Raw genomic sequence first — 27436 nt, forward strand, 5'->3', positions numbered from 1 at the left:
ATATATTAATTCTGTCTAATTGAACATGAGTGAACACAGAAATAACACAGATTTCCAAATTTACAATATTGCTATGTGTTGTTGGCATATGCTTGAGAGGAGAAATATTCTAATTTGAGATAAAACTATTTCTACTTCAAACCCCTGTGAAAATTACAATATATAAACAATAAATCATATTCCAGATTTTATGAGAATGAACGACCAAGCGAGATTTCAATAACGCAGAGTCAGCAAAATTTACTACTTTCTCGAGAGGCTACGGAACAGGGTGTGTCTGGAAGAGGTCCCAGAGGAATCCTGAAAGATAAGCCTACAGGCAAATGTGGTATTAATTTCAGCAACCAGACACATACGTTCCCGGCTAGTTAACACCACAATTCAAGCAAGAGGAGGCATCTTTTCTGTGTGGTTTCCACCCACAGCCCTCCCCATCAGGCCGGGTACGCCTGCACTGAAGTCCATGCAGAGACTAGCCTTCTCTGGCACAGGTTGGTGGCCGCCACCCCTGACTCCAGGCTCCCTGAACAGAGCAGCCATAGCCAGGCCACATGGGGCAGATACCCGCCCCGGCTCTCAAGTCCATGCCAGCTTGCTTCTCCACACTAACTGACACATCACAGGAGAAGGGATGTGTCTCCTGCCAAAGGTCCTGCCTCTGCTCTGTAGATATAATGCTAGGATAGATACAGTGCTACCATTAGGAACAGGAAGGCGTCACAAGGATTCTGGAACCTTCTGAGGGCAAATCTGCTTTGTCATGACCTCAGTTTGAGAGTTCCAGAACTTATGCCTATGACAGTACATGGCTGAAAATACAACCTGAGTTTTGCATAACTTTGTATTTTCATTTTGACAACCAGCATCCTAAGCTGCAGGTGGCAATGAGGGAGGAAGGTGGCAGGTGTGAGGGGTTCTGGCGGTGGGCTGCGCCTGCCGTGTGCAGAAACATGTCTCCCAAAGGCAAAACAAAACGAAACAAATACACAAAAAATCAGGACGTCGGGGGACTGAGGAGGAAGAAACAGTGCTGAAAGGAAGAGGGCAGAAGGCCAGAAGCAGGTCCCTCCTCAGAGGAAGTAAGCTCACGGCCTAGCTCACTGTGGCATGTTTTAAAGGATGGAACACATCCTTTAAAGGATGGCACAGTGGCTCACACCTGTAATCCCAGCACTTTGGGAGGCTGAGGTGGGTGGATCACCTGAGATCTGGAATTTGAGACCAGCCTGGTCAACATGGTGAAAGCCTGTCTCTACTAAAAACACAAAAGTTAGCTGGGTGTGGCAGCGCGCGCCTGTAGTTCCAGCTACTCGGAGGCTGAGGCAGGAGAATCACTTGAACCTGGGAGGCGGAGGTTGCAGTGAGCCAAGGTTGTGCCACTGCACTCCAGCCTGGGCGATAGGGTGAGACTCCATCTCAAAAAACAAACAAACAAACAAACAAACAACAACTAAAAGGATGGAACACAGAAAACTGCAGTAACTGCAGAAGTCTGTGCTGAGAGGAGAGCTGAGAGGTGAGCTGAGAGGCGGCAGGGAAGGTTGAAGAAGGGCAGAGTGGGGAAAGTTTCTTAGGGGAGATGATGGGACGTTCAGGAATGGTCTCTGGGGTTTACTGAGTCACCCTCTCTTCACCCAAAGCAGCAGGAGCAGCTGAGCAGGTCACCCCTGCAGCTGCTGCCTAGGAGGAGGGAGTCCTGGGGCTCCACTCCACAGCAGGGAATGATGAGTGACAGGCTTTGGCAGACAGGAAGAAAGAGGTTTCCTTGCACATTTGGGGCAGATGGGGCAGAGGATCAGAAACAAGGCCTGAAAACTCCAAGTGACAATGACAAAAAAGCTGAGTCAACCTAAATAATCTGGGGACAGTGGGTGCTGGGAGCAGATGAGCAGGCCGAGCCATAGAAGCTCGTTAAGTGTGGTGCAGTGTTAGTGTGGGACAGGACAGGCTGGGCTATTACACCCACACCTGGTCTCACCTCCTAACTACGCCCACCTGCTACTGGATACTAGCCAAGCCACTGACTATTCTCTGGTTTCCTAAATCCTAAAGCAAGAGTCTGAACCCTAACCCGGGGAGGGGCACATGGTAGTCCAGGAGGGGCACAGGATCTTCACCGTCACCAAGGTGTTAACCAAGCACTTTGTGGCTCTAGAAGTCACAAGCGTCCTTTTCGGAAGACAGGCTTCTTCTATCATAGTGGAATCCAAGTTCTTTGATAAAAAAAAAAATTGGTGAAAAGTATATAGGAGATTGAGATTGGAAGCATTCACTGACTTCTACTGGTATTTCCAGTTATCATTAGTCAATGACTTCTCCAGGTATAGATACCAGGAAAAGGAAGCTCTTTGGAGCAACGAGCTCTCTAGCGAGACAGGATGCTATAAGGAAACCTGGGCATTTTTCCTGATCTCTTTCCAAGACGCTGAATCCTTTTCAGAAAAACAAACACAAAGAAATCTTACTAAAATGGATCCATGCCACGTGACTACCTTATTGGCAGCCTGAACTCCTTTGGAGTTTAGTAACTATACTCCTTGGACAAGATCTAAAAAGATTGTATGCTGGATTCTCCCCCTCACTAAATTTCAAGACTCTACTAGATCACGTTCCTTTACGCAAAGAATTTATGACACATAGTCTTGCAGGATCTGATACATGTGAGGGCAACATAGAAGTCACCACACAAGGTTGCCCTTAACTTGGCTAGGAGAGAAGGATCCACTACGTGGAACATGATTATTCACAGGTAATCACGATAAAAGATGGTAACAAACAAACTGAGAGAGAGTGCAGCGAATGCTCATCATTTTGTGTTGCCTTGGCATCCATTTTAAATATAAGTGGGAGTTTTTCATTCCAGAAGCAAGGCTCTGTCACCCTTGACAGTTTCCAGTTCTATTCGCTGCACTCCCGGTTCCTCAGTGTGGTCGATCCAGACATCTGCTTTATACAACTGCTGCCTGGTGACCACCTCCCTATAGGACAGCTAGATGCAGCCTGCTGGCCCTCGCACCCCACGTGGACTGTGCAGATATGCCACAGTAACGCCCTCGCAGTCGCTGAGTGACCTCCTGCAACCCCTGCCTGCTTGCTTTCAGCCCATGAATTACAGCTCCCTACAAGAAACCCGTGTGGATAACGCTCTGGACCCAATAAAGGTACTGGCCATGGGTTCCTTTCTCTCCCCTGCCAGGCCACATGGGGCAGACACCCACTCTGGCCTGCATGTGTGTGGCCTCCAGGGGTGTGCTATCCCCCGGGGTCCGTAAGTACTAAAACTTCTTAAACTCTCACACTGTGCTTGTGTCATTAAAGGCCCACAGTCCGACCCCTGACTGGGAGCCTGCCCCAAAGGGACCTGTGCTTGTGGATCTCTTGCTGGCACTTGTCTGGGCCTCTGGTGGCTGCTGAGGACAATGCTATCAGTTAAGTTAATAATGAAACTCAAAGAGTTCCATCCAAAACAGAGCAGTTGCATGTGTGCCCATCTATATGCCTCCTTATTAGGAAAATTCCTGGTAACAGTCACCCTGTCTGTGCCCTACAAATGTACCAGTGCTGATGTACAGCAGGCGTTCCATAAACCTTTCTTAAGTAATTAAAAAAACCCGGCTTATCAAAAACAGAATGAAGTCCAGAACGCAACACTAAGATAGTAAATAACAGGAAAGAATGAAAACATATCAGAAATAAATTATTTGACAAATATTTATCAAGCACCTCCTAGGCTCCAGAGATACAAAGATCATCGGGTACAAATTGAAAGGTACCCCAACTCTCTCAACATCTCTTACCTGAATCTCTTTATATTGATCTCTTGCTCCAAACAATGGTCCTGGTTTTCCCGGCCCACTGACCCCTGCCTCTTTTAACTGTGTGCCCTGGAACTCTACTTGGTAAACTGCCCCCCTGGTTGCAGATGGCACGCTCTGCTTCCTTGCTAGAGCTAGACCCGCCCCTTCCCTGTGGATCCTGCCTTCCCTGTTGGCCCGGCATGAAAATTATTCATTCTCCCTTCCTTTGAGGCTGCAGAGGAGACTTGGCTTTCCTCTTGCTCCCCGAAACACTGCTCTGTTAACCCCCGGAAGAAGCTCACAGAGGTGTATTACCTTGCATCCCTCTTCCCAAGCAGCAGTTCTGTGAGCCAGGAGTTTAAGATTCATAGGAGATGAGGCAGGCAACGGAGCTGGAGTGCATAGTGAGGCCACCCTGCTAGAGCACCACATGCAGGGTGAAGGCAGAAGAATTGTACACTGGAGCCAATGGGTTATCACTGGGTAACTTAAGATTCAGGTATCTTTTCATATAAGGATAGTAAATAATCAGATATATCCTACACAAAAACAGTTCTGGCAAAATTATGGTGAAACCGGTATGGCATAGAGGAACTTGGCTAGAATGTTATCACGGAAGGCTCTGTGAATGGCAACGTCAGTCTACCAGGATTTTCAGGATGGAAATGGAGAGAGATGGAGAGAGAGAGAGAGACACTGAAGAAGTTTAATCAAATGGGCTTGGGATTAGCTGGATTTGCGGGGGGTGGAGGCGGGAAGAATCCATGAACAATAACCCCAAGGTTTCCAGCTTGGGTCACTGAATAGATATAAACACCCGTAGAACTGGAAAAAGATGCGTGCAAGGGAGTGGAGATATGGAGTCTAGTTTTGATGAAGAAAATCTGGATAAAAGCAGGCAATGGGAAACGCAGCTACTGGGTGCATGAGGTTGAGCATGAAGCCATATTTCGGTTTTATCCACGAGTAGGCTGGCCCCTCTGGACTGAGTAAGCCCCTGAGGGTCATGGATAATTTGGGGGGTGGAGGACATCTTATAGAGAGATATTAGATCTTCTACTAATCTAGCATGTAAAGAACTCAAAACATTCATTTATTAGTAGATATTTAAAAAGATATGACTTCGTCTGATTCCAAGCTGGTAAAGTGAGTCAAACCTATCCCTCCGGAATTCCCAACCCCTGAGGCAACTATCCTCTTGATCAGAACTGACTGACTCTCTCTCCCCGTGCCAGTCTCAAACCCATCACTCAGACATGTCACGTTCGGTGACTTACCTGAGCAGAATGGACAGAGGGTGTCTGAAAGAAATGGGGTCCAATCCTACCACTACACTCAGTATTACACTATCATGTCCCGTTTTGTCCTATGTTAAAGAGGCCATTGAGAAACTTGAGGAGATAATGAAAAAGCCAATTGAACAGATTAAAGGAACAAGGAAAGATGAAGGGGGGCTGGGTTCTTTCACTAATAAATGGCCACTGAGTGACTTAATTATCTCTAAATATACTACACAGTATTATGGGTAGGACACTGTTCTTTATCAAAAAGAAAAACAATGAACTGAAAATGCAGCTTCCAGCCTGAAGGTGAGGCCACAGATGGTCTTAAAGAGCTGGACTTTCCAGTTTGTAAATACCAGAAGCAGTGCAGAAGCATCTGCAGGAGAGGTGACAATGAGAATGCATCTCTGTTTGTGGTGATGAAAAAGCTCTGGAGGTGGTTGCACAACACTGTGAACATATTTGAAAGAAAAATGCTTTAAAACTCCTTGCATTTTTTAGGGGGCAGGTAATGGCATGTTAAAGAGAAAGAGTTTATCAGTGAGAAATAATAAGATGACCAGGATTATACTATATGGTCCAAAATATTTCCTCTTAAAAACTCATAGAGGTTGGCATGGAGCCATGCTGTGGATAGACTGATGGGCGGCCTGTCAAATGGGAGACGGGTGGGAGCACGGAGCCAGGGCCTTCAGGCTTGCGGGCAGCTCTCCGCACAACCTCCACAAGTGAGCTGAAAGAAGAGGAATCTGGAACGGACCCTGTGCTTTGAGGACCTGAGGCTGGCACCTCTTTCCAGACCCCATTAACATGCAGATGCCATCAAGGTCCCAGCTGGCAGCCTGCAGGGACAACAGCCATGTTTATGAGGGACACACAAGACTGGGAGTCGAACTCAGCAAAAAACGGTGTGAAAAGCATCAGTCTATGGAACAGGGCGGTGGTTTTCCAAACAAGTCCTTTTTTTCCCAAGTGCAATCTAAAGTGGAACCCCAATAAATAAAGAAAAGCAAAGCTCTGCTGAGGAGACTGCGCCAGAACCCGATTCCTGAAGCCGTCCTTGGAAGATGCTCAAGAACTCCAAGGGCTCCACACTGCATAGGCTGAATGCCACGGAAAAGGAAAGACCAAAAAGTGGCCATAGAATCATTTAATTGGATGAATCAAATACCATGGAAAGGAATATCTAGACACAAATATATCTCCACGTGCTTGAGGGTCCTGTTCAGCTGAGAACTACAGATAGAAAATAATTAAGCAGCCCAATGTATACATGGCATTTACATTTAAAGGATAGCTAAGACCCTTTTAAATCTGTTGAGATACTATCAGGTTCACTCATCCACTTAATAAATATTTACTGTACTGCTAGTAAATTATGAGACACAATGTGACCGAAAAAAAAAAAAAGAAATGTAATACACAGTCTCTTCCCTTCAGGAGTTTACAGCCTAGCACAGGAGACAAAAGAGTGTGTACACAGCTCTACGAGTATAATGGCACTCTTCTGATCGACAGGCAGGCCTAAGCGGCACGGCGGTCAACCCCAGCCAGGGGACAGGAGCACTTTGTAATCATGGCTGAAGATGTGAAGCCAGGACAGGTACCAAGAAGGAACGCCAAGGATCCTAGTGGGAAAACAGGTACTGAAAGCCAAATAGGCACAAAGGGCTTGAGATGGGCAGTTAGGGTCAAAAAGAGCAAAGAAATACCAGGAAATGAAGCAAGAAACAGCTGTGCAAAATGAGCTATCACACGGCTTCTCAAACTTTTCCCTCAAAGAACACAGAAAGCCAAAGGAGAGTAAGTATCTATGAGAAGTCTGGGGACAGAGTCCTAGGAGGGGAATAAGGAACAAACAATTTTCTTAGATGTCCTTATGTTTTCTCTTAAAAACTGAATGCAAGTACTGTTCTATACTCTCTTTGTTTTTGCACTTAATTTTAAAACAATCTTCTATCCACCAAGATGTGCAGCTTCCTACGGACCCTGGGCCCCAGCACTGGGCACCCACAGTTACATGTCTGCCAGCTGAAAAGCAAGGCCAGGGGTGGGTGGGCTGGTCCATCCCAGAGGCAAGGGCTGGTGCCTGCGAGTCAGGCTCTTCAGCGTCGCCAGCTACACTTCCCAGGAGCACAGTTACGGTGTCCATGACTGAACAGGCAAAACTAAGGGAACGCATGATCAATGCCTTAGAAATCATGTGACAAGTGTTTCAGAAATTACGGAGAGAAAAAGAGATCACTTTACCCTGGGAGGACTACGCCTCACAAAGATGGCAAGACTGGAGGTGGTCAATAAACAACACCAGCATTTCCACGCGCACTTTGGGGAGGAGAAAAGAGAACGGCACTGAACAAAGCTTGAGGGCAGAGAGAAATGAAGTGGGCAATGGCGAATCAGCGAACTTAGCTGGAGTTAAGGCAATGAATGGGGCAAAGACAAAAACGAAAGGACCCTGACACTTTGACTTCATCCTCAAAGTGACAGGAGATCAATGAAGGTTTTTGTAAGAGCGATAGGACACAGTTAGAACTACTCAGTGAATTCAAAGATTTTTGTCTACTTATTTCTCCTCCAAATGTTCTTACATTGTGGAAAGCAAAGTTTTATTTTATAATCAATATAGCATGGCTGTCCAGTGTTCCCTGATGAGTAACTGCATCTAACATTAAGCAACTAGGTCTGAAACCACCACTTCAAGTAATATTCAAGAATAATCAAAGTCAAAGAGTTAAATCTGAAATGCATGGAAAAGGTCTTATAAATCAATAAAGATGATGATGAATACTAATGATGGAAAAATGGGCAAAGGACATGAATATGTAATTCACAAGAAAAAAAAGATCAATAAATATTTTAAGTATCTTATCTCCCTAATTATTAATGTAATGAAAATTAACACAAAATTCTTTTCCTTTCTATGTAATTATAGATTCAAAAAGCCCATTTTTGGTGATAGTTGAGGGTCACAGTAACTCTCATAGGCTGTTGGTAGGGATGTAATTTGGCAAAACCTTTTTGGGGCAGAATATGGCAATTCCACTTACCAAAATTTATGCTACAGAAATATTCCAACAACTACCTATGAATATTCACTACAGCATCATTTTACAAGGGAAATATTGGGAACAATGTAAACATTTATCAACAGAACATTAGATAAATGAGTTATGGTACAGCAGTAGAACGAAATTATATCATATCTATAAAGAGTGAAATAGACCCTTCTAGAGTCATTTGGAAGTATGTGAAAGACAAATTATTAGCTTCAAGAAAGGAGATCATGATCATCTCATTCACTACAGGATAACTAGGGGCTAAATCTGCCTGGTTCCAAATAGGCAGTCAATATGGATGAAATAAATAAAGATTAGGTTAAGTGAAAAAAGTTGCAACATGTTATATAGCATAATTCTATCTTCTTTTTCTGTGACACACACACACATTTCACACACACCTCTATTGGTAATAGTGGTTATCACTGGAAAGTGTGATTGGATTTAAAAAAAAAAAAAACTAGTCAAGGGCCGGGCACAGTGGCTCACGCCTATAATCCCAGCACTTTGGGAGACTGAGGTGGACGGATCACTTGAGGTCAGGTGTTCAAGGCCAGCCTGGCCAACATGGTGAAACTCCATCCCTACTTAAAAAACACGAAAATTAGCTGGGTGTGATGGTAGGCACCTGTAATCCCAGCTACTCAGGAAGCTGAGGCAGGAGAATCGCTTGAACCCAGAAGGCGGAGGTTGCTGTGAGCTGAGATCCCGCCACTGCACTCCAGCCTGGGCAACAGAGTGAGACTCCGTCTCAAAAAAAAACAACAATCCCAAAACCCCAAATAACTAGTCAAGTGTATTAGTGAGACGGGGGAACAGTAGAAGGAGTTTGACCTACAACTCACTGTGAACAATCAATTGAGGTAACTCACTAACTTCAGATCAGCTGAGATCTTTTACTTTTTATTTTGTTTTTGGCTTTATAAATTGTTTAAAAAATGGTTTCAAAATGAATATATATGACTATTTTGAAGGAAAATGACCTAGAAGAATTATTTACAAACTTTTCTTTGTGGTATTCTCAAGCTGGGTATAAGGCAACTGGTAGATGTAGCTGTGGACCTGAAAACATCACAGTGAAATTGGGCAGGAACGACTGACTCAGCAGCAGCTAGACGGCAGCAAGAAAAGTCAAGCAGGGAGATGCTGGGGTGTGGCACGTTTTGTACCCTGGAATACATGCTAAGGCCACTTTCTCTTGAAACTCATTACAAGTCATGTATCCTTAAAAGGAATTTGGATGTATTTAAGGGAAAGAGTGTTAAAGCTACGAATACCACTTACAGAGCACTTAGTATGTACCAGGCCTCTGGTAAGCACCCTGCCTACATTGAATCCTGACACCAAGCTAAGAGGTTCGAGCACTGGCGTATACATTTTACCCAGGAGATGCAGAGACTGTGAGGTGAGAGATCTGCATTGGGTGCATCAGGCTTCCGGGTCCCTGTGCTACACTGCTCTACTAAGCTGCTCAAGGAACTAGCTGAATGGCAGGAAGGAGTCCATTCATGAGACTATCAAGCCGGTGTCCAGGGAGCTGTCACAACAAGACGTGGGTGCTGTGTGAACTAGCTGGTACCTTAACTACCTAGGACGTGGGTGCTGTGTGAACTAGCTGGTACCTTAACTACCTAGGAATGTTAGCACACAGGGTGGAAACAAGGAAATCACTGGACCAAACCATCTTTACAGATTCTGACTTAGTTGCACTGCTCCAAATTAAGAAGAATGAGGCTATTTCCTTTTAAATTGGAAATTTGTACTTGGGAGGCTGAGGCAGGAGGATCACTTGAGCCCAGAAGTTTAAGGCTGCAGTATGCTACAACCACGCCTGTTAACAGCCTCTGCACTCCAGCCTGGACAACATAGCGAGATCCTGTCTCTTAGAAAAAAACAAACTGGAAACTTGGTCCATGTGAAGCCTGTTAGTTCTACAAAAGCCAAAGATGAAAACTTCAGAAAAGCGAAATAAAAGTCTGTGTTCACGATTCTATGAAACACACAGCAAAAGGCTCCAAAGGCTGACAATACACTTAGGAAAAATAGAACAAGACCGTAGATTAAGAGCTGCTTCTGAATTCCTACAGTAACACAAGTCTTGCCTTCATTCAACAAGAAAATGTTCACAATTTACTATTTGCAAAGAGACGCCCTTTTCAATATAAGTTGAAATGCTGATCCTCTGCTCTCCTGTACAGAAAACTTCTAAGAGAGTCTTGACACAGAAATGCAAATCTCCCCTCCTTCCTGAGATGTTAATTCCACATCTACCTCATGGATCAGTTAAGTATGAACATCATTAAGTACCGTCTGGATTATATTTCTTCAGTCATTCAAATTTTTTAAATATTCTGAGTTAAACACACATGCTATTGCACAATTTCATTTTCAATGTAAATATTATTAATAATGATGACAAACAGATCACATTCACAATGGCTTTTTCTTCCAAGGATCTCAAGGGATTTGGATAACTTGGGCCCCAAGGGACCTGGAGAATGGCAGCCTTCCCTGAGTGAGTCTCGTGGGAAATCTCTGGGGCTAAGGCAATAGTAACTTAAATCAGTGTCTTCTAAACTTTTCTGACCATGGTTCACAGCAAAAAACACATTTTTCATGATGACCTAGAATGCACATACAGATATGTATACCATGCACACAACTCTTAACAACAGTGTGAGGAATCTGTCTTTCCTGCACACAGTGTACTTTGATGTTTTCTGTTCTACTCTATTTCTTTCTTCTTCTTCTTATTGCTATTGTTACTGTTGTAGTGTCGGTGACAATCCACTAAATTGATATCATGACCTACTTACAGGTCACAACCACTGGTGTGCAAAACATTGCGTTCAGTGTCCACAGTTTTAGGACACTGGCCTAGGCAGTCTTCTCGTCCTCCATGCTCTTCCTGGATTCACCGTCCTCTCTCCTGGCTCCACTGACTACCTGCACAAGAGGACTCCAGCCCAGATTCCACCTCAGGGCTCCAGAGCCATACATCCAATTGCTTACCAGATAGCCTCACTTGGACATCTCAAAAGCAACCTTAACATCATGTCTAAAAATGTTATTTTATCACGACCATCCCCTAGCCTTAGTACATGGGCCAACTCAGCTGTCTGAGCCAAAAACCTAGGAGTTATTCCTCCTCCCCTCCCTCCCACAGCTGATTCGTCACCAAGTCCTGCTTCTTGTAACTTCTAAATTACTTTAGAATTCTACTGCTTCTCCCCACCACCACCCCATTCTTGGTATTACTCCATGGGGCTACTGCCACAAGCCTTCAGGATTGCTCCCCTCCCATTCTACTCCACCCTGAAGCTAGAGTGATCTTTCAAAAATGCAAATCGAATTACACTGCGGACCTCCATGGAGTGCCAATATCCCCAGGATGGAGCTGCAGCTCCCCGAGAGGCTGGGCCTCCTTGCTGTTGCTCCAGCCCTGGCTCCTGCCACATTTCTCCTATTCTGTGGTGGTGTCTGGCTGCACATGAGAACCACTGGGGCAACTTTTAAAAAATAAAACCGCCCGGGACTCTATTCAAGACAATTCAATCGGAATCCAAGAAGCGACTGTCTGTGCAGCCCTGGCCCTGCCAAAGGCCTTTTCCTGTGTCTCAGAAGCTGGTCCCCACATGCCGCCCTTTCTGTGTCCTCAGCCCCAACACCACATTGGCCCTTCAGGTCTCAGTTTCAAGTTCATTTTCTAAAGGGCCGTATTCCTTAATTCCCCAGGCCTGGGAGGGCTCCTGTCCCATGTTCCCACAGAATCCTTAATTTCTCTTATCACAACCTAGTGGGTTCTACAACCTCCCAGCCTGGCCTAGTGGCTTCAATAAATATCTACAATAGGAATATATTAACGTCAATTCTAATAACAGATATGACGAGAAGATATGGTTGAGGAAAGCCGACGGAAAAACACCACCACTGATGTGCAAGAGATAAACCCACATCGGAGGTATCCGTGCAGTTCTCCTTCTTTCTGTACCGCGTGCAGCGAGGTGGCAAGCAGAAGCCATTTGGTGCCTAAATTCGGCCACATCTTCCCATGAAAGCCTTCCCCAAGGGACATGTCTCATCTCCATCTTCTTCCCAGTTCATTGCAGATGACGCGTGGGAAGTTCAGTTGCCCCTGCCTCGACAAATGGGAAGACAAAGCTGCCTGTCCAGAATGATCAAGTAAACCAGGGAAGTTGGGTCGGACGTGGGCCACCCTGCTCTACCGTGTGCCGGCACCAGGCTCTCCCTCCCAGTGGAGAGTTAAGAAGAGGAACACTGAACTTGTAGAGAAACGCTAAAGCTAATATTCCTGCAGCAACTCCTCAGGCACATTGCATGCTGTGCATATTAAGGTACCCATTAAAGTCTTGCTAGTAATTGAAAAAATTATCTATGTGCAATGAGAATGAGTTAATGCAACAGAGGAACCTTAACTTTTGCATCTCCTGACTTTTTACTTTTAAGAGGTACCTGAACCTTGCGCTTCTGTGGGGTTCTTTACATTTCCTATGTAGGTGTAAAGTCATACTTGAGATATAATTCCATTCACCATGCAAGCAACTTCATAGTCTATTCTATTGCATCAACTTTTTCTGTAAAAATAAATTGTTAAGGATATTATTCCTGGAACAGAATAAATTCTTGGAATTACTGAGTAACTTATGTAGCGTTCCACTGTTCCAAGAACACATCACTTATTTTATCATAACAATGTAAAGGTATTAATCTTTTGGCTTCCATTTCAACAATGAGAAATGCTGCGAGAGACACAGACACCTGCATTACATTTCAGCTCAAGTTTATATCATCCATAAACATCTCTGTTTTGGACACCTCGGCCAAACAAATGCTCACAGAATACTCTATGTAGCATTCGATTTTATGGAACTATAAAAGTTCCTTGCTGTTAATTACAGAGACAAATGTCTCATCACACATTTGGTTACCAGATAGCAGTATAATTAGTTTTCTCCATTAACCTTTCAGATATAAAATTTGATTTCAAGTAAGAAACATTGTAAACCCCTTGGAATCTGAATAACAGTATATTTCTGCATGTTTGAAAAACATGCAATACTAAGAAAACAATTTTATGGATTCTTATTTACAAGGATATTGGTTGTATGGAATACTGAAAGAAAATGTGTCTTAACTTTGTAATGATTTGAAAACATATTATGAAATATGCATGCAATAAGCTATCCTTTGTAGAGAAATGAGGCACAGTAACCTGACCCCCAGTGGAATGTGCCCTTTGACCTCTCTCTCCTAACTATGGTCATGCGGCCGAAATGTTCAGCACAGCCTCTCATCCGCTCCCCCTTCATCCTGGCATCTGTGAGACAATGGATGAGGGCGGTGTGTTCAGTTGATGGCAATGGAATAGTTTTTTTCCTGTTTAAAGTCAAATTGCCTTCAGGATGACTGATCCCACAACCCCGGCCTGCTAAGGACCATGCTGTAGCTTACATTCATAGAGAGTGCATTTGATGGACACAATGTGTAGATGGGGTGCTATCAACAATGATGTACGTTTACGCTGCCAACATGTGGAGAGTGGGATGAAGACCTCATGTGCCACATGGGACAATCCTGCACAAGGAAACGGCCTCATCTCAATCAATCATCTCACTCTATCTACTGATAACTGGAGGCACATTACCTTTTAACATGGTTTAACATGGAACTCATTCATTTATTCAAGAATAGTTATTAAGAGTCTACTCTGCGCCAAGGAATACTACGTTAGGAATACAGCATTGGACACTCAGACTCTTGCCCTGAAGGAATTCAAACTGAGACTGGAAGGATAAATAAAAGATCACGGAGGCAAAGGTAGTCGAGGTCACTCTAGGCAAACAGGCCGGCAGAGCACATGCCAGGGCCCTGGTGTTGCAAGATTCCAGGGGTGCTGTCCCTTGTGCCATGTGAGTCTGCGAGGCCCAGGGGTGGCGCGGAGGCTGGTGACACACAGGGGCACAGGAGTGCATCCTATTTCAGAGTTAGACTTTAAAGGAGGGAGACTGCTACCTATTAAAATAGAAAACAGGCTGGGCGCGGTGGCGATCTTCAGGCAGGCAGATCTCTTGAAGTCAGGAGTTCAAGACCTGCCTGGCCAACATGGTGAAACCCCATCTCCACTAAAAATACAAAAACTAGCCAGGCGTGGTGGCACGTGCCTATAGTCCCAGCTACTCGGGAGGCTGAGGCAGGAGAATCGCTTGAACCTGGCGGTGAAGGATGCAGTGAACCAAAATCGCGCCGCTGCACTCCAGCTTGGGTGACACAGCGAGACTCTAACTCAAAGGAAAAAAAAATTATTTAACAAATACTTATGATATTTCCTAGAATGTGCCAGACACTGTTCTGCAAACAAAAATGCAAAGAGATCAGGCTAGATGACAGCAGGATACATACAGGCTTTGAAGAGTTGATACCAAAGGAGGCTTTTGGATTTCCAGTGCCAAAGACCATTATATTTAAGTGTTTAAGTAAAAGACTGTATTCCTCAGTGTCCATTGAAGATTTTTGTGACCATACAAAAAATAAGTGTTGATTGGAATATCTGGTTATATTCTTTAAGAAGGAAGCAGAACAAATAAATTAAGCAGGCATTTGTTGCCCTATTAGGGTTTTCTGGTGGCTTTTTTTTTTTTTTTTGAGACAGGATCTCACTTGTTGCCCAGGCTGGAGTGCAATGGTGCTATCTCAGCTCGCTGCAACTCCCACCCACCGGGCTCAACTGATCCTCCCACCTCAGCCTCCTGAGTAGTTGGGACTACAGGTATGCACCATGACACCTGGCTAATTTTTGTATTTTTTTGTAGAATTTTTTTTTTTTGCAGAAGAGTGGTAAGCATGTCAATGAGGTGAGGAAGTGCACAGCCTAAAACATAAGGAAGAAGAGCTGCTGCAGGAATGAAAAGTGGTCTGGTATGGCTGCCGCACATGGAGGCAAGAGGGGAGTGTCAGGAATCAGCTCGAAGAAGTAGACGGAGGCAGTTCGTGCAGGGTCTCAGCTGTCATGCTAGGGAGTTTGGGTACACTTAGATGATAAAGAATTTCAAGCATCACACCTATAATCCCAGCACTGTGGGAAGCCAAGGCTGGAGGACTGCTTGAGGCCAGGAGTTCAAGACCAGCTGGGGCAACAGAGGGAGACGCTGTCTCTACAAAAAATAAAAAAATTAGCTGGGCATGGTGGTGCATGCCTGAAGTCCCAGCTACTTGGGAGGCTGAGTACCTTGAGCCCAGGAGTTGGAGGCTTTAGTAAGCTATAATCACACCACTGCACTCCAGCCAGGGCAACAGAGCGAGACCCTGTCTCTGAAAAATGGAAAAGAATTTCAGGCAGAGGGGCAGCCCAAGTTGCACACGATACTCTCAGAAGCCGAAAGGCACCATGTGGATCGCAATGGCTGCAGGTTCAGGTTTCTGCCCTTCGCCAGCCCCGCTCCCCTGCTACTGCTGAGGCGCTGCTGTCCAGGTCACTTTCTCTCCGATAATCTGCTACTTATAAGGATAACAGACTTCCCGCGCCAACATCCCAGGTCTATTTTTAACTTTGAGATGCAAAACACACTGGTTCAAAATCCTTATTTCACCGTATAGATGGCCATATGATTTTCCTCAGAAAACAAAATCACAGGGAGGCTGAATTGTCAACACGTTTCCTTAGATTCTATCCTTCATGAATTTATTTATTTTTTTCAATGATTTGGTCATGATCAGTGTAAGAAAAGTAAAAGACCACAATATATCACACTTTTCATTTACAGGGCAGTTGCTGAACCACAATGAGCCTCCCCGAGAAACAGAAAGAGGTGGCTTTTCCCCAGGACAGCTGCTGCCCCCACGCGGGCCGTGGCGAGCAGGCTGCAGGCTGCATGTCAGCCCCACTGGCCCCTCACAGGGCCCCCTTGGGCAGGTACAACTTGGGTGGCTGTGTGCAGGGGCCCAACTCCCTCAGAAACCCGACAGGCACTAAGGTTTGTTGGTGTGATCTTTAATACATGGCTTTATGTCCTTAAATTAAGGTAGAAAAGCTTGCTTCATGTGAAATCTGAGAAGTCAACAATGTCAACATCAGTTTACAGACGGGCCAGCGCTATCTTAAGCACCTTTCTAAAGCTGTACCTGTGTTAGAGGAGAATAAGGAACAAGCAGAACAAATGTGATTTTCCAATTTTGGTTTCCAACATGTCACTGGCTTTCATATGTGAGTTCTCCTTTTCGGTGTCTTCTGGATTTGAAAAAAGAAGTTGTATCTCACAAATCAACATCAGAAATCCCAAATTTCTACTCTAGTATGTTACAGAAGCTTAAAGTTAAATGAGGCATCTTTTAGTTTGGCTCACTAAATGTCTCTAAAATCTCAATATAGCAGTATACTTTACAATAAATCTTCAGAGTCCTAACGACAGTGTCCAATATATTCATGCATTTAAATCACATATCTGAGGACCTATCAGCAGAGTACCTATTACGGATACAGCATTGTGCTAGGTTCTCAAAGGATCCAAAATGAACTCAGGTCACACTTGCCCTCTAGGATCTGACAATTTACATTAGGAGCGATTAGGAGAGTCCTGAAAATAACCACATTTCAATGTGGCAGCTGTTAAGTTTTGGGGGAGGATCTGCAGGGTGACTTGAGCACAATAAAGCCACACACAAAAATAAGTAAATATTAGGCATCACATGGTAAGTGCCAGAAAAGAGTAATGTTATTACTTAGTGCCCAAGTGATCGGAAGAATAGATAACTCCTAGGCTGGGCACGGTGGCTCATGCCTGTAATCCCAGCACTTTGGGAGGCCGAGGCAGGTGGATCACGAGGTCAGGAGATCGAGACCATCCTGGCTAACATGGTGAAACCCCGTCTCTACTAAAAAAAAATACAAAAAAATTAGCCGGGTGTGGTGGTGGGCGCCTGTAGTCCCAGCTACTCGGGAGGCTGAGGCAGGAGAATGGCGTGAACCCGGGAGGTGGAGCTTGCAGTGAGCTGAGATGGCGCCACTGCACTCCAGCCTGGGCAACAGAGCGAGACTCCGTCTCAAAAAAAAAGAAAGAAAAAAAAAAAAGAAAAGATAACTCCTAAATCTGGGAGAAGGAGAGAGAATGGGGTAATAAAAACACAAATACAGTGTTTTCCAGTTTGAAAAAGTGTTTTACCATACAGGATTTCGCATGTGCGTCAGGAGGGCCAACGTTATTCTTCTATTACAGAAGATGAAGAAAACCCCCCAAGAGTGTTATCCAAGGTGTTAGAACTGGAGCCTGAGATTCAAAGCAAGGTTTTCTGACTCTAAATCCAACTTCTCTCTGCTACGCTATGTAAACTGAGAAGGCTTACAGGCCAAGGTAATATTTGAATTGAGCTTTAAAAACCGATAGGAGAGACAGGATTTTACTAGGAGTCTGGAAATGGGGTAAGGAATGGTAGGAGGCTAGGATGGAGAAGGAGCCGCAGTGAAATGGCAGAGATGAGAATGGGAAGGTGCTTTAGGAAGGAATGATGTGATCAGTTTGACACAGCACATGTTTTCAGTGAGGGTGAAGAGCAAGAGAAGGCTGGAAGGGCGGTTTAGAAACAGACAGAGAACTGAAAGAGAGAGGAGAGCGGGGCCTCGCTCCTCCAAGGCAGCATGGTACAGTGGAAAGATCGTGGCCAGGCCATGTCCAAATTCCAGATCCAGGCTCTTGTCTCCTAGTTCTATGACCTTACGTACATTAACAATTCTAAAGGCCCATTTTTCTCATATAAAAGTAGAAATGACAATACCTTCTCAGAGCTGGTCTCAGTGTTAAATGAGATAAAGTTCGGAAGTGCCCAGCGCACACGGGAGGCAGTAAACAAGCCCTAGCTCCTTTCTTCCCAGCAGGAGGGGCTTTCCCAGGCCGTAGCTCCTGCCCACCCCATTCCTTCTCCCTGTGGTGCCTCCTCTGCACCTGGAAGTCCTGGTTTAGGAAGCTGGTTGGCTCAAGGGAAGGCGGTTACATGAAAGCTGTGGACAGGGAGATGCAGATGTGGTCGGGTCAGACCGCGCATACTAGACACTCAGTGAAGGGCTCTGCCTTGATTCTAGACCCATGACAAGGCAGCTGAAGTCTCTAAGCAGGAGAGAGGGTGCGAAGTTACGTACTGAGATCAGCCCACGTGGGCAGGTTGGAGCAAGCAGTTGTGGCAGCTCTGACAAGGTGAAGAACTCAGAAGTGGATGTCAGGAGACCCCACTGGAAGGTGTGGTCAGCTACTAATGACCATGTAGCCTTGGGCAAATCACTTTCATCCCTGAGTTGAGGTTCCCATTTGTAAAACATGAGGCCGACCCAACACCAACCTCACAGTGTAGCTGCAATAGAAACTAAATGAGAGATGGAGTGCCCGGATGGCCTAACTACAAATGCCTCCCAGACTTTAGGCAACAAGTCATACGTGAGAACGACCAAGTTCTGCATCCACAGCTACTGAAACATATGTTTATGTGCACATAAATTGAAAGAAGCCATCGGTATTTAAGTTCCCTCAAGAGGCTCTCCAAACTGACTTTGCTTGCAATTGTTTTTGAAGCCATTTTTCGGTCCTAGAGTATACTCAGACAAATCAGGTGCTGTATGAAGCCTTGGGAACTGTCTAGACCAGGAGTTTTAAAACAGTGACTGGGGGCGCCCTAACATTCTGCAGAGGCCCACAGAGGAATGTGAAACGCACGTAAGGCTCTCTGGGTCTCCTCGACCTTTTTTCAAGCAGCTCTGCTCCCCTCTGATCTGCTGGACATACTGGGGGTTCCGCTTGGGAGCACGTTTGAACAAAGCCTGCCATGCGGTTAAGGGCTTGCTTTGGAGACAGGCAGACCCTGGCTTGCATCCTGGCTCTGGCACTGAGTAACTCTGTGAACTCCTCAAATTCTTCATCCATAAAGAGGGAAAAACAACACGTTTCTTGGGACAATTAATGGGATAACATTTACAAAGTCCTTTACATAGTGCTGGCACACAGCAAGCTCTGGGTAAATAACACTATTACTGGCCACGTACCTAACCCCAAGAGACACTCCTGGTCATCTGTCCCATTCATTCCACCACCAAAAAAGGAGAGGACTGACAAGAAAGAGCACAGGGACACAAGGACACAGTGGGGCCAGGGTGCTGAAGGTGGAGCTTTTGTGGGAAGGAACAGAGGGGAAGCACTTGCTTCCACATACTGGGATTTTGGGGTTCCACTTTTCCCCCTTGGCCCTTCATTTCCTCTGAGGTTGCAACTCCTGCCCCAGGTATGGTGACACACTAGACCCTTCTTCCTCTTGGAAGCGGGGGCTCAGCTCCCAAGCCTTTTGAAACCAACCAAGAACCAGGGTGGGACCCAGGCCACCTGACTCCAGGTGAAGACCTCCTCCATTTTACAGACGGACCTGCCGAGTCCTCCAGAGAAGAGAACGATGTCGTGGCTGGGAGATAACTCTCTAACTTGTAAAAGTGCACAGGAATTGTTCGAGTGTGTCGTCTTTGGGGAGATTCTGGGGACTCTAGTGGGTGCAGCTGTCATCAAGAAAGCCACTGAAAAGAGACTTCAGAGTTTCAGAGATGTCGACCCTGCTCAGCTGGCATGGCTGCCACACTGTGTGCTTCATCTATGGGAAGCTGAATAACTGAACTGAATATTAAAAAGAATAACTAGAACAGGGCTTGGCATGGATGTAAATGGAGCACAATGAATTTCTGTTGAATGAATTAATGAATGAGACTGAACACCTGACAGACAAACATGTTTCCAATGTACATACTATGATAAATCTAACCCAAAATCCAATGTGTGAAAAGAGACTTCATTTTATATTTGCATTACTGCTATGAATAATAAATTAATTGTCTCATTAAAATCCTTCTAAAAGTGCCCTGCTAGCAGCTAAGACCTCCTCCATGAGCCTTGGCTTTGCCTGGCTCCACAGGGCAGAGGGGAAAGATCTTTTGAGAGGAGGCCTGGGTTTACTCCGGCCTCTGCTATTCGTGAGGTCAGGTAACTGAGCTTCGGTTCCCATCATTATAGGAATCATTATATCTGCCCTGACTACCCCACAGGTATATGGTAAAAATCCCGAGAAGACAGATGTGAAAGCACTTTCTAAACCATAAGTGCAACACTCATGGTCGAGCTATAATGATGCTTATTGGCGGATCCCTCACCCTTCCCACCTGGAATCTTCTCCAGGGAGGAGAAATACAGGAGCGAATCTTTCCTGTAGTTCAACATCTCTGCTTTGCAGAGCCCTCCCCTCTACCCCTTCCAACTCTGCATTTGCTGTTGCCCTGATCATTCACATTTGTCATTTAATTACTGTTCACAGACAGGCGGTTAAGTGGAGTGTTCAAAGCTCAGGCAGACCTGCACTGGAACCCCACCTGTGGCACTTCCTACTTGAGAGACCTTGGGCAGGTCACCTCGACATCTCTAGGCTCATCTACAAAATGGGGATGACGGTAACTCGTACAGACATGCTGCAAAGAGCAAATCAGGTCTTTCATGTAAAGTGCTCAGTGTGCTGCCTTGCACACAGTTAAGTGCTCAAACAACTGTAGCTCTTACGATTGCTGAATACTGCTCCGTTTCCTGAATTTGTCCTGTCTCCTCCCCAGCTGGATCTGAATCCCTGAGAACAAGGTCCCTGTCCTATCCATTTCTGTGACTATCTCTGACCCCACTCCCATTCCAGAAAAGTGCTGAGTTCAGAGTATCTTCTAGACACTGGCTGAACTGATTTAAGAGAACTGTTTCCCTTCAAACAGTGCTTAAATCTTCATTGTAGTCCCATCACAGCCAGCTTGAGAAAGTCAATGTCCACAGGGTAAAGTAACGTCTTCTGACCCTATTATCCAATTAAAAATATGTGAGTAATTCCTAAAGCACGAGGCCAAGCCATTTACACTACTGAGCTACCCTACCATGTGAGATACACTACATTCGTTAACAGCCTAAAAATGTTCCAGAGAAGTAGATTTGATGTGGGAACCTCTGCCACATTCTAGAAGACTCTTTTTCACCTAGAACATAAACTTTGATCTTATAGATGCAGATAGTATTAAAGGGAACACATATGTTTGAATGTAGAAAATCCTATAGACCATCCCTGGGACAGTGTGTCAGTACTTCGTTATAGGGGAAAGAGTTCTAGTATTTTGGTACCAAACCCCCTTGGATGTCATAAGCTTCCCATATAATTCTACATCTTTATGGACAGGCTTTAGCAATTTATAAAATAAACATAATTGAAATCTTCATGTTTTGAAAAGTGTAACTATGAAACTATATAACACTGTCAACAAAAAATTCCTACTCTCAGATGCCATCAGTAACTATTCTCAATTGCTCCAGAAATCATGTTTCTGTGACAATTTCTGTTATTTTTTCTTAACTGACCTAGAGATCACAAAATAAAAATGTTATTTGGGAACCAACTACATGATGACCCAAGAATGAGCAAAAGATTGAAAATAACCCACAGCACACTCGCAGGCTGTTCAATCTTTTGTCTCTTGATGTTGAAGGCCTTCTGGAGCAACCACTTTGAAAGTGTATCTATCTCAAGCCTGGTCTTTCATTGGAATTCTTGCATCTTCCTCAACTTGGACTAGGAAGAAGAAAAGCAACAACGTCTATCATCTCTGGGAGTTTCCAGCTTACTGAATCCTGGGCACTAGCATCCTGTTGCTCTTCAGCTTCCCCTCTCTTATCCTTACAATTCACTTCCTTTGTAGTGACCTTACCACTTTTCTAGTAGTACACAGCAGAAAGTGCGGGAAAGCCTGCCTTGCTGGAGAACTAAATCAAGGACATGATGTTCCATTTGTATGGTGAACGTAAATTTTCTACTAAAGGGTAAATTCATTATTTCGAATGGCTATATAGAGTGGTACTTTGATAATACAAAATTCCAGCTGACCAGCCAGGCGCGGTGGCTCACGCCTGTAATCCCAGCACTTTGGGAGGCTGAGGCAGGTGGATCACCTGAGGTCAGGAGTTCGAGACCAGCCTGGCCAACATGGTAAAACTCTGTCTCTACTAAAAATACAAAAAATTAGCCAAGCATGGTGGCAGGTGCTTGTAATCCCAGCTACTCGGGAGGCTGAGGCAGGAGAATCGCCTGAACCTGGGAGGCAGGGGTTGCAGTGAGCCGAGATCATGCCATTGCACTCCAGCCTGGATAACAACAGTGAACCTCCATCTCAAAAAAAAAAAAAAAAAAAAAAAAGATTTCCAACTGACCAAGTTTAGGGGACTGGAAAGACTAGAATCCAAGAATATTCTCTTTCTGGGCCACAGCATTTCACTTGATTATTAACCTTTTGGCTCCTAGCTCTCTTAACAGTAAACAGGTACTGGGAGCAGTGCTGGCCCCAGTGATATTCTTTCCCTCAGCAGAAAGATCTATGTGCTATCAATGATCGCTCATGTAAGAAATGCTGACATTTCCCTCCTATTTTTCCTCTTAAAGTATATATTAATATTTGACTTCTTCCCAATGCATCCCGACCCACCCTTTCTATCCCTCAAAGCAAAACCAGAGAGATCCTGGTGAGAGCTTCGTTTGAAGGCTGACCCACACTGGGTCTGAGCAGCAGTCCTGCTACCTGAAGTCTCCCTTGATGGGGTAATTGTGGCTTTGCTTGTAATCGTTCTCGCTCTGACCTCTCTCATGTTCTGCTTCCTTGCTGTGCAGTGCTGGGCCCTCACCCTGCTACCTGGGATTGCAGAGGTCCAAGATGGACAAGGTTGAGGCCCAACGCCACCATCTACTCTCCACCCTGACCTTATGGGTACTTCACTCTTAGAGGCAAAATCCTACATGGTTTCATTTTTGGCTGATGGTGTGCAAATAAAAAACTGCACATCCAAAGTCTTTCCTGTACAGTATTTGCACCAACACTGCACATGGAAAAGGTGGCAATGTTTGTGGCTACCTACCCACCCATCATGCAGCTACACTTGCTGGAAAGTCTCAGAAATGCTGTTTTAGCTCTGCTCGTCCCTGACGTGAGCTGGGAACAAGGACGGTAAGAGGAAAGCACGCTGTTCCCCCTGTCCCAAAATGCTGGTGTGAAAGGAACACAAAGTCAGGAAAATGAGGAGCTGCTTGATGATAACTAGCACTATCAAGAGCTGGTTAGGCAGACAGTCACACTTTTATTTTCCTTATGCTTTTTGACTGTAGATTTAATTTTGTCATGGCAGGATTAGCAACTGGGCCACAGAGGTGAAGGGACATTATAATAAGACAGCACATTAATCCTCTATCCCACCCAAGGCAGAAGCAAAACCAAACAAATAGCAGCTTCCTGGAAATTGAATTTCTGTTATCCAGATGTCAAAGATGTAATACCCCAATTACACAAACTATTGCCAGTGAAGCATGCCAGCGAATATGCAATGTAAATGGGGTGAGCGCAGAGCCACAAAACTGCACAGTCAGCATCTGGCTCTGTGAGTGAGTGATAATTAGCACTGTGTGTAGACACTAATAAACATTTATGTCTGAAATTACAACTTTTAGCAATGTTAATAAGGGATATATTGGCAATCTGTAAAATAAAAGGTCTTGAAAAGAATGTCATACATTAAGCAATGGCAGACATTTCCCGTTCCTGAACAATTTCCTTTTTTCCCCCTAATTGCAAATGGTCACAATGTTTTGCTGAGATATTAATTGACATAGGAACCTACCTAAAAAAATGGGCTGTGTCTCTTTGGCCTCCCCATTAACATCGTTGCTGAATTCTGGGATCTTATACACCTCATGGTGATAATCTGGCATGAGAAAACAACCAAAAATTAGAATCCTAAGGACCTCAAGATAGGAATAAGCAGTCAAGTCTAGAATCTCATTCTATTTAGTATGTATACTCTATAATTTATAAATAAACTTTTTGAGAACTGAAATAATCACAGAATTTGTAGTCAATAATAATTCCTAAAACTTTGCTTATTCTGGAGTACGCAAACTTGAAAGATTACTTTGGCTTTGGAAGACAGCTTTGCTTGATCACACCATTTTCACGGTAAATTGTACCCACAGATGCCAATTTTTAGGCTTTTTTTCTTTGAGGTGGCAAGTATGTTTGCCCAATCATAGAGCAGGGGAGGTTTCCAAATTTCTCTTCACAACCCATTTTCACCAGCATATCAACAGTATGCTTTAAAGTTAGCCAGCACTCTAGTTTTCTCAGTTTACCCAGAAAATCTCAGCCTTTAAGCAGCTTAAAGGCAAGCACACATGAAAAATACTGATTTGTTATTTCAAATGTAGTATGATTTGGATAAGAAAGCAAGATTTTCATCTTTCACACAAGTGACTCTTTCGCATTCAGCTACTGCACTTTATTTAATATGCAAGTTTATTTTCTAAAACTGCACCTGCAGAGAAAGAGAAGAATCAGACCTATAATTAAAAGAAAAAAGGAAAAAGGAAAAACTTGCTATGTCAGTCAAAGTTTCAAATACAATATTTTACAAGCTTCTCTATGGAGGCTACTGCATTTTTGCTTCTATTTTTGAAAAGCAGGGTCACTAAGGCATGAAAATAGATGTTCCTCCTTAACACCTAGTCCCCTTTCTCTGGCCTTAGACCTCACAGGACAAAGTCAACAAAACTACTCTCACTTTTAAGATAAAGCAGTTAAGTTCTCTGAGGTCATCAATAAGAAAGCAGCTTACATTCCTGAATGAATCAGATAGCACCAACAGGGCAATCACCCAGACAGAGACTTTTAAAAGTCCAAGTAACTGAGTAATCAACACGGATGTGGAAAAAAAAATTTACTCAGAAAGTGGGAAGAGCCAAGTATTTCGAATGCGTGAAACTATTTCAGGCCTCTTTCATTAAACAGTATCCAAACTAAATTAGGGGAGGCAGATAAGAATGGATCTTCAAAATGCCTATAATCAAAGCATTTTCAGATGAACCAAATCCACATCTTAGCTAGCTTAGCTCAGTGTGAAAAATTCGATTACTTGCAATTGTCCACGATTTTTTCACTAATTTTCATCAGTTTACACGCGACTTCTGCAGGTTGTTGGAGTTTCTACCCTGATGCCAATGCTAGAGAAAACGACAGAGGAAAAGTGGACAGGTTGGGGTTTGGCTTTGACCTCAACTTGATTAAAAGACGACATTTAAACAGAGCAGGTCTAAACTCAATATGAGGACTTGTGACATTACAATGAAAAAAGTCACCTGCCCCTAATTAAAGATGACAATGCATTTTGAGATATATTTTCACGATGGCTCTTGAGTTATCATTTTTTTAAAAAAAAGTCAAATCAGGAAGATAAAGACTCTTAACAAGTAACTGAACACAGACAAGACTGTATTCCACTTTCCCCTCCCTGACAAAACACAAACCCTAGAGTGTGGTGTACACCTGTTAATTCGTCAGGAAAGAGATGGATTTCTTTTCTTTCTTTTCTTTTTTCTTTTTTTTAAAGGATACTTATCTGACTGCTATATGATCTAGTCTAAAACACCTTTCCAACCCAAATCAGCTAGCTAGAGATGTTGGATGTCAACAATTCCGCCTTGGGCTTGGACACGGCGTGAGCTTCTTTCTCCTTAAAAAGAACAACAACGGTCATCCTTTTTCCTCCTTCTCTTGGCGGGGGGAAGGGGGAAGACCCCAGAAAACAAAAACAGCAAATCTCAGGTCCGAGGGTCCACGCTCGGCCTGATGGCCAGGCAGGTCCGCGGCCGCCCCAGCCCTGCCCCGGAGGCGCCCCGAGGAGGGCTCGGGCCCCCCGGTGTCATTGTTTGCTAATTTCCTGAGCTGCCCTCCGACTTGTTTACGTTAAATAACACCCCGGCTCCCCCCGCACAACTTTCCCCGCCGCCCGGCGTGTGCGGCCGCGGCCCTGCCTGCCAGCCCGGCGGAGGCACCGGGGGACCGGGAAGGACCGGGGGCTCCGGGAGGGCGCGCCCCCAACGGTGGACCACCGCGGGCGGCCGAGGGCGCGGCGCCCGCTGCCTGCCCCCGCCGCCCCGGCGGCCGCTTACCTCGGCTCACCAGTTTGAAGCTCTGGGATTTCCTGCTTCTTTTCCTCTCGGAGAACTCCATGGTGCGGGGAAGGCGGCGACGGGGGCTGAGGAGGCGGCGGCAGCGGCAGCGGCGGCGCGGGCTCGTGTCACCGCCGCGGAGCCGCCGGGACCAAGGTCCGCGCCTGGAGTCGGCGGGGGGAGGCCGCGGGACGGGAGGAACCACCGCGAGCCCGCTCGGGGCTGCAGGCGCGGGGCCCGGCGGCGTGGGCTCCCGGGCGAAGTTGCCCCCGCGCGGCGCCGCCTCCCGGTGCCCTAGGCGCCCCCGCGGCCCCCGCTCATGCCGGCCCGCGGGTTCCAGACGCCGCCCGCCGCAGCCCAACTTTCCGTTGGGAGCGGGCCGGGCGGGGGCGCGGCGGCGGCGGCGGCAGCGGGGGGCGGCTCGGGGCGGCCGGCCCGCCTGGGCTCAGCCTGCGGTCGCGGCGGCGGCGGCGGCGGCAGCGGCCCCGAAGACGCGGCGGGCGGGCTGCGGGGAGGGCGGCGGCGGGTGCAGAGCCGGCCGGGGCGCTGACCGCCCCCGCGGGAGGAGGGGCGCCGGCGGAGGGGGCGGTGCCGCTGGGACCCCAGGGCCACCTGCTGGCGGAGCCCGGCCGCCGCCATCCCCGGGGGCCGCCGCCGGCCTGGCCGCGCGGCGCCCCGAGGAGGCGCGGAGGCCGCGGCGCAGCGCCCTGGCCCGGGCCCGGCCGGCCTGCCTGCCCCCGGGGACGACGCCGCCGCCCGGGCCTCCGCTCGCAGACCGGGTCGCTGGCCTCCCTCCGCCGCTTGCTGGGCCGAGCTCCTCCGTGCACCTCGCAGTGGGGGCGCGGACCGCCCCGACAACCACCTCCCCGCCCTCACATCCCGGGCGCCCCGGGGCCCGACGCGCTGATTTTAAGCAAGTTTTAGGGGGAAAAAACTTACCCATTTGCGCTCTCTATACAAGGACAGAGAGGAGGTTTTAGAATATTGTGGAGAAGAATACAGTAGAGAGCTCCCATTCCCTAACCCAGGCTGGGCGGATTGTGGAAAGAGCCGAGTCACATTCAAGGAGAGCACTTGGAATGGGGGGCTTGGTGGCCCTGGGGACTCCCAGGAGGCCATGGTCAAGGCAGGTGCAAGGGACTATGCTTCTCCACGTCATGTGTCGGAATCATGGACCCAAACACAAAGCGCTTACTAGTTATGTGTAATATTCTTTTCGGGGGAGCAGAGAGCGCACTTCAGGCACCATTTCTTT

General features: G+C 46.0%; 1 protein-coding gene across 24 annotated transcripts in view; it reads right to left on the reverse strand.

Moving 5' to 3' along the window:
- Positions 1-26706, reverse strand: part of BEND7 (BEN domain containing 7) — an 89852-nt gene extending 63146 nt beyond the window's left edge. For 14 of the 24 annotated variants that reach the window (XM_055352346.2, XM_055352363.2, XM_055352365.2 and 11 more), the window contains exons 1-2: positions 26182-26706; positions 23859-23942 (exon numbers count right to left, since the gene is read on the reverse strand). In XM_055352346.2, coding sequence (XP_055208321.2) covers positions 23859-23942; positions 26182-26242 — 145 coding nt within the window. In that variant the 5' untranslated portion in view covers positions 26243-26706. The remainder of the gene's footprint in view (positions 1-23858; positions 23943-26181) is intronic. The other 10 variants (XM_055352360.2, XM_055352361.2, XM_031015585.3 and 7 more) reach the window with 6 other exon arrangements.
- Positions 26707-27436: the final 730 nt, after the last annotated feature.

This window comes from Gorilla gorilla, chromosome 8, assembly GCF_029281585.2.
Source record: "Gorilla gorilla gorilla isolate KB3781 chromosome 8, NHGRI_mGorGor1-v2.1_pri, whole genome shotgun sequence".
NCBI lineage: Eukaryota > Metazoa > Chordata > Mammalia > Primates > Hominidae > Gorilla > Gorilla gorilla.